This window comes from Cygnus olor, chromosome 1 (genome assembly GCF_009769625.2).
Source record: "Cygnus olor isolate bCygOlo1 chromosome 1, bCygOlo1.pri.v2, whole genome shotgun sequence".
NCBI lineage: Eukaryota > Metazoa > Chordata > Aves > Anseriformes > Anatidae > Cygnus > Cygnus olor.
This window is the reverse complement of record NC_049169.1, coordinates 73,577,067-73,585,129: the sequence shown is the minus strand read 5'-3', so window position 1 is coordinate 73,585,129 and position 8,063 is coordinate 73,577,067. Positions and strand designations below refer to the sequence as shown.

The following is an 8,063-nucleotide window of genomic DNA, read 5'->3' as shown; positions in this document are numbered from 1 at the left end:
CGACAGAGATGATGGTACCTGGTGGGGGTGACGCTGAGAAAAAACGGGGTGCCCGTCACTCTCTTCCCAGGCCAGCAGTGGGGCTGTGGGAAGGGTGGGTGGCCTGCAGGGGGCCGGAAACCCTGGCAGGATCAGGAAGACTAGCTAGTGAAACAAACAGGCGTGCGAGGGTTTTCTCAGGCTAATGCCAAATGCTTCCCAAATGTGCTAAAAGCCAACAGAATCTTAAAAAGGAATCGTTTCCAAAAAAAACCTGAAAAAAGTAACCCCCCAAAACAGCCAACAAACCCTTACGATCTGCCGCCGCCTGTCCCTCCCCAAGAACTCTTGATATTATCCAGTAACAACCCCTTGAGGCAGTTGTTTTTTTTTCCTGTACCATTTCAGCAGATATTTCTGCAAGCAAAAAGGAAAAAACAACAATAATAATAACAAAAATACATACAATACCAAAAGTTACATACTTTTAACAATAAAAATGCAGTACAAAAATGTAAAGTTATCTTTTTGGCATATTATCTGTACTGTCAATAAACAAAAAACAGATTTTTTTTTCTTAAAAAAAAAAAAAAAAAAAGAAAACCCCTAAAATAACCTCTTTAAAAAATGAAAGCCAACCTGCCAAGGATATCCACTGGTTTATGCTGAATCTTGCACAAAAACTCCATGAGAAAAATACACCAATAGCAAAATAAGTAAAAAGGACCTGCAAAAAAGTAAGGAGTTTTACAGTCATACTTTTTTAAATACTTCGGAACGCATATACAGAAGCATCAGCATGAAAATACTTCAATATTTTACTAGAAATGCTAACTTCATACAGTTTCTTTATTTAAATATCTGCAATTCTCAACTCTAATAATACTAAAAAAAATGATCTTTTGTTTTGAAGGCTCTGTGAGTGTCCGTTCTGGTCAAAACAGCCCCAGCTCCGGCTTGCCCGAGTCCATGGAGCCAACTTTGTTCCTTTGATAAGAATCCATGTCAAGTCCTAAGTAGCTCGGTTTCTTTTGATATCACCGATTTCCCTCCCACAGCTTTCAGCCCAACTACGTCCCCACTAGCTCACTAACTCTTTGCGTTTTAAATTTTCCCCTTAAGGCAGAACTGCAAAACTGCCTGTCTTCCCACAAAAGGGATATTCCGCCTTCTATCAGCCGTACTCTTCCTGTTCATCCTCAGTCATAAATACATTAAGGCCAACATAACAAAAAAATCTCATCAGCACTGAAGGTCTCAGCAAACACAAAACCGCAGTGCGTCCCGCTCCCTGCGAAGCAGCCGCCACAGTGACCTACAAACTGGACCTTCCTTGTTCCTTGCGAGTTCCTACATGTACAAAACACGAGATTGTTCCTTCTCTCTTTTGTCTCAGTTTAATCTCTCCTTCGCGCATGGGTGTAAAGTTTCTGTTCCCCCTTCCTCGGCTCTGGCGCAGCTGGCTCTGTCAGTTGTTGCCCTGCGACTGCTGCAAGGCTTTGTGCATGGCAGCAGAGGCAGAGGAGGGTTTGATCCAGGGGACGGTGAGCAGGGAGGAGGTGGTGGTTGTCGTCATGGTAACCTGAATCATCTGCTCATTTTGGATCAGTCTAATGAGGGTTTTGAGACGTTCCAGTGATGACTGAGTCCCTTTCTGCTGGGCCAACAGGCTGTTTTTTAGCTCTAAGCATTTCTGTCAAACAAAAAGAAGGGGAGAGAGAAGGGAAGACTGAGGATACGTTCAAATCGGTGTCAAACATCTCTCCAAACATCTTTTGTGTCTCAAGGGCATGTCCTTCTCAAATGAAGTATATTCTCCTTTGGGGATAGCAAAAGCATGGTTTAACGAATGGAGCAATCACCAGTGTCACATCCACTGCAGCAGCTGTCTAAGGTAACAACACTCTTCCACGTCCAAATGCATGCAGAGGGCGTTTCTGACCTTGTCCTGTATGCAGAAATGCCTTTTGCACTCTAGACAGGTTTTCGGCTTGGACTGTAATAGCTGTATTACTGGAAAGCCATAAAGCCACCAGTGAGGTCTCTCAATTTTGCCCAATGGCACTGACAAAGATTTGAGGGATAAACCTCACCATGATGCATTTTGTACCTGCCACAGATTTTATGGAGTCGGTACTGTGAAAGTAAGCTGTTCTCTCTAAACATGGTGTCAATATGTTTCTGGTGGAAAACTTAGAATCTAAGACACTACTGTTATACCACAACAGTCACAAGAAAACCTTTTTGCTGTGGGGTGGCCAAACTGCACTTCACCATCACTTGAAACGCTTCACACAAACTTACCTGAAAATGAGCATGAGAGCAGGAGCCAAACAAAAGCATCCCAAATCTCCCTCTTCTCCAAGAGGAGATGAGGAAGAATCACTAAATCTCCCTCCTCTCCCCAACTGCTGCAGCTCCCATCCCATCCACTGGACCCCAGCTGGCCCATGAGGGACTATGTGATGGACCAAAAACCAGAGCCTGCCTGCTAGATCGAAGGGGATGGTGGCCTCTCTATCACCTGACACCTCCCAGTTTCTTTCTCCTGTTGGTCTCAGGGATCTGGCAAAACTGGTGACTTGTCCACAGATTGCCCCTCTTTGGCTACAGTGGGGTGGGGGAGTCTCCAGCTCTAGAGAAGTGGGAAGAGCTCAGCTGAAAGTCAAGTTGTTCAAAAAGACACTGTGTGGAGCTGCTCAGCGATTGGTGTAGACAGGTGAAATCTCAGGTGAAAGATAAATCACATTCTGTTTTTACCAAATAATACCATTGCACCTGGGGGGGTGTATGCAAGTTCTCTCTTTAATTTAAATCTCTGTTAAGGAAAATATCAGGAATGAAACTGCTTTGTGCTGGAACAACTTTAATTGCTTTTCTCCTTTCAAGTGGACGTATCTCCAATAAATATAATCATTGGCTGATATTACCATTTAAATAAGACTGTCTCCCTCTGAAAGATCCTGATTCTGCTTAGGTAGAAAACTTATGATTTTGACAGTAGTGACATATAAATGATAGCTGAATGCATCCCCAAATGCCTTTCTTTTCATGAACACCTCATGCTACTGCACCCTCCGAAGCATTGGAGATATTCCATACACCAGAGTCACTTCTTCATACATATGTTTATTTCCATTTGTGCTGGTGGCGGCTATGCACAGTTACAGGGAATATTCCCTACTGTGATGCCTTTTAATAAGTTAGTACTTTTCCTTCTTCTTTATTTTAAATGCAATAAATATTTTAGTATGCCTCCTCTGGATAACTGCAGTAGTAAAACAAGTAGTGACCAGTTACTCCTGCAGCTGCCACTTTGATTTTTCCAGGGTAAGAAAGTTTCAAATATTTATTGAGCCGGCCATGCAAACTAACAGCTACCCCTTAAGAGTGGGCCTGAGGTGAGCTAGCCCCAGATAAGCTCCTTCCTCCATGGAGGATAGGGATTATAGCTTTTATTTAAGCCCACTCATTACTGCCAGAGATTGGTCCTCATAGCACAGTATGCGTGGGAGACATCTCCAGCAGAGTTGTGAATCCTTTTTCACTCATGGAGAGGTTGTAACACCATTTATCCTCTAAGACAAATAAGGATGGCTATTTCTACCCCAACTCAGGAGTTTTGGAGCTGATGAACAAGCAGCTACCAATGGAACACATGCTTGTGACTGATCTTTCACCTGGAGAATGGAAACGCCTTAATGTCACTGGATAGAACAGAGCTGTGTAAGCACTACAAGGAAGATAGGCACAGTTACTTTGTGTTTTACGTGTGCAACAGGACTTCAGTCACCAGCGACTTCTCCTCATCAGGCTGCCCAAGCAGTTTGCTTTTGTGCATAAAGGAAGTCCACATGTTTTTCCTCACACAGAAGTGCATGCATGCTTTAACATCTGTAGCTTTGGAGCATAAAAAATTTTCTAGCCACAAAAATACCAGTTTTTCAAGCATAAATTCTTTATAAACAACTCTGTGGGAGACTGTGTCCCCAGTCAGCAGTCTTACCTTTACTGCATTGTTGAGAAGTCGATCTTTTTCTTCTAACTGTCTGTGCTCACTCTTCAGCTCACTGCTTCTCTTTAATAACTTCCGTTTCTCTTCTTCTTTGACTACAGAACAATAACATTAAGGATGCAAAAGTTAAGAAAAGGCCATACACCAAAACTGTGTGCTTGACACCACAAAGCAGAAGCATGTATTTTGAAAGGTGAGCTTAAGGTCTCAGAAGCCTTTTGTCAGCAAGTACGGATGAATAAATCTGGAGTTTCTGTTTGCATGCATCTATGTCAACAACTAGCATGCAGGACAACCCAAAAGCTATCATGCACCTTTGAGATGAACTAGAAACAACCTTGGACCACATGTGGCCCTGGAAGTCTTCAAGAAAGAGGTGAAGGGTATTTAAGAACTGGTCAGCCACCTGGTTCAGGTTCAGTGACCCTGGGTGAAAAGCACAGATCATAACAATGCCAGACTTCTGCAAAGCTCCTTACAAATACACTCTAATGCCAAACAGCCCATGGTAAGAGTGCAGCAGGGAGCAAAACAAGAATAATGGCCAATGTATAACAATACACCATCTGATACTAATGACTGTGATACCAAATAATACCAACGCAATTATAGACTGGTATTAGTGCAGTATGTGAGATACTAGTCTGGCGTCATGCTACCGACCCAACTGTACAGCTCTGCTTAGCCTGACCGTGTCTCTCTGCCTCCTAGCCTGACATGATTCTGCCTCAAAATCCCATTTTCAGCCCTGTTCCCAGGAAGGCACCGCTTCCATGATAGCCTCCTCCACTGAGTGAAATTCCTCTGAGATTGATCTCAGATTCCTCAAAGAGCAAAGATGGAGAAGGAGCAGAGAGACAGAAGGGAAGAGAAAGTCACCTACTGTTCTCAGCCACAGCCCCTTATGGCCCTTTGCTTAATACTGCCATGATAACTGGTAGCATTACAACACTATTTTTGTATCAGTGCCATGAAGGATTCAAATGGTATCACCTATCATGAGCAGAGAATCACTTCTCAAAAGCTGTGTCAATCCCTACCTGTTTTATGAGTAACATAGGAGTGAACAATAGCCAGAGTTCCAGTCCATGGCACATTGTCATCTTTCTTTAACACCTATAAGCCCAGGAAACAACAGAAAGTTAGGACCTCACAAAGGCACACATTAATGTTTTTCTTCCTCCAGCCTCACAGCTCTGCAGGACCAGATCTAGGGTCCCTGTCTCAGAATTCACAAGCTGAAAAGTAATGAGATAATAATTTGAGTAGCACCCTCCACTGGGGCTCACTCCTTTTCACATCCCTGTACCTACCAAACAGTGCTAAAGGGGGTTACGAAGCCTCTGCTTCTTGTTGCCATGACCAGAAGACATTCTTCAGCCCCTGACAAGCAGACCTCCACACTGGTGGAGTATACAGGAGTATTGTGGATGGTCCACAGGAAAACATGACTTTGCAGACCTAATCCTGGGCTTCTCTCCTCTCTACAACTATGTGCTAGAATTTCCCTTTGACATTTTCAAAGGAGTGTAACAGTGATTTCAGCGCTAAACACAAAGAACTCTAAGGCACAAAATCTAACCCTCCACTCTACAGTTTAGTGACACTGCACTGTTTTAGTAATTGTTTTACTGCTCCTGCAATCAGCATTATTCACAGCAACTAGACAAATTATCATTTCTGACATAGCTATGATCAATAACTATCATGTAATAAACATGATTTAAAGAACATGAAGTGCTCTCCTTACAGCTTTCAGATCTACTGGTGAAGTGTCTGCTTCTGACACTGTGTACTCATACATAACGTTTACATTACTTGTTTTGCAATCTACATGCTGGTGACTTTCTTGTAAGGAAGAGAAACAAAGGAAATGAAGAGACACTTTTAATCTTTTTCCAGGACAAACCTCAGCAGATATGATTATGGTGAAGCTAGGCTTAGAATGTATATTCTAAGTCAGAGATAACAAAAATACCAGAAATAAATGTTGCAAACTGTATTAAAATCTCCTCAGTATTAGCTAATGTGGTCCCCTAAGCTGTGACCATAGTTTAGTTTAATTTAGTGGTACACAGATTCAAGGTTTTTCCTATTTTCTCTTTTCGGTGCGCTATGCTACAAAGTTGGTGAAGGGCCTGGAACACAAGTCCTGTGAGGAGCAGCTGAGGGAACTGGGGTTGTTTCGTCTGGAGAAGAGGAGGCTCAGGGGAGACCTTATTGCTCTCTACAATTACCTGAAAGGAAGTTGTGGGGAGCTGGGGGTCGGCCTCTTCTCACAGGTAACTAGTGATAGGACCAGAGGGAATGGCCTCAAGTTGTGCCAGGGGAGGTTTAGGTTGGAAATTAGGAGACATTTCTTCTCAAAAAGAGTAGTCAGGCATTGGAACAGGTTGCCCAGGGAGGTGGTGGAGTCACTGTCCCTGGGGGTGTTCAAGGAAAGGTTGGGCCTGGTGCTTAGGGACATGGCTTAGTGGGTGACATTGGTGGCAGCGTGATGCTTGGACCAGATGATCTTCGAGGTCTCTTCCAACCTTAATGATTCTATGATTCTATGTCCCATGTAGCTTACCTTCTGTTGGCACTTTGGACAGACCCAAACCCCCTTGGGGGCAGTTTTGAGGGGTGGGTCCAAGCAGTTGAGGTGATATGCCCTGGGACATGTGCCACAGGGCTGCAAGTTAATGCCACGCTTGCAAGCAGTGCAGTGTTCATCATGGTGGATCTCATTCTGCAAGAGAAGAGAAAGAATGGCTTGGGTCAAGTCAACCCATTGAGCACTTCTCCCTAGGCAGCACTCACAGCCACTATTCCAGCAGCCAGGCTCATTCAAACACAAAATCTACTTGTCAGAAGCACCCTAGCAGCTGTAGAAGGCAACAGATATAACGGTGTATGACAGCAACAAATACAAATAAACAAACAAGCCAGAAGCAAGTTCCCTAAATTGAAATAGATAGAAAAATAAAAATCAACTAATCAAACACAGGAAGGAGTAAACTAATATAGCCAGTTTGTGATGTTAGAATTATTTCACTTGTTCTTGATAATGTGTCACTCCGACACATGTATCAACATGGGCAGCTCTACTTTAAAGCGTGGGTAAAAGGCAGTATGTGGATCACTTGTCCTTCAAGTCCAAGGCAGAAGGAAGCAAGCAAGCAAAAGTTTCTGGGGAAAAAGCACAGTTCCATGTTTTATGCATGATGCCTCAAAGAGCAGTTAAGAAAACAGTATGCTCGAGTATAGCTTTTCCCTATGTACCCTTCTTTTGTGAACTCCTCTAGAGGGCTCCTCTGTCCCTCTGTTCTCCCTTTTGCTAATTGTTTTCTGTTCAGACTCTGACGAACTATCTCCAACAAGACTGATTAATACTTTGTCTGAAGCAATATATAACATGAACTAAGACTCATCAACAAAGTTACAATGTCATGTAGTAAATAGCTATGCTAATCTGGTGGCAATGTTAATTACTCTTTGTATAATTAAGTGCATTTTAATAGAGACCGATTTTGAAACTCTCATGGTTTGTGAATCATTATAAAGAAAATCTAAATTTTCCTAATATTTTTCCAGAAAGGAGAATAATAATGTTGTATCTCTGTTAATTCCAAATGTATATTTTCACTTTTAGGGATATTAATTATAATGTTTCACAATAATTTTGGTCAGGCTTACATCTTGAATTTGAAATCAGTCCTGTCAAAAAACAAACCAAACCAAACCAACAAACAAAAAACCCAACTCTCCAAATATTACTGTTTAAGAATTATCTACTCTAAATTTTTAAACTCAAAGTAAAGAGATTTAATATATATAACCTATAATGGTAATTCATTTTTCTTAAAATATTCATTAAAAAAAACACAAATCTGGAATAGCACTTTCTCAGTTAGGGGATTCTACAAAGGGATTAAACTCAAACTGTGTACACGCAAGCCCTTGAGATTCTGCCTCTGAAATTGTAACTCTGAGGTGCAAAGATTTACATAAATGAGAAATATTTCACAAAAGTAGTATGAAAGGCAAAGAGAATACTGCAGTTCTGTAGTAGAGACTACAATAATCA

At 42.1% G+C, this 8,063-nt stretch overlaps 1 protein-coding gene across 1 annotated transcript in view; it reads right to left on the bottom strand.

Moving 5' to 3' along the window:
* Positions 1-564: 564 nt before the first annotated feature.
* Positions 565-8,063, bottom strand: part of PHF21B (PHD finger protein 21B) — a 165,800-nt gene continuing 158,301 nt past the window's right edge. Inside the window, exons 11-14 of the mRNA XM_040565494.1 lie at positions 6,567-6,725; positions 5,035-5,110; positions 3,986-4,089; positions 565-1,672 (exon numbers count right to left, since the gene is read on the bottom strand). Coding sequence (XP_040421428.1) covers positions 1,448-1,672; positions 3,986-4,089; positions 5,035-5,110; positions 6,567-6,725 — 564 coding nt within the window. The 3' untranslated portion in view covers positions 565-1,447. The remainder of the gene's footprint in view (positions 1,673-3,985; positions 4,090-5,034; positions 5,111-6,566; positions 6,726-8,063) is intronic.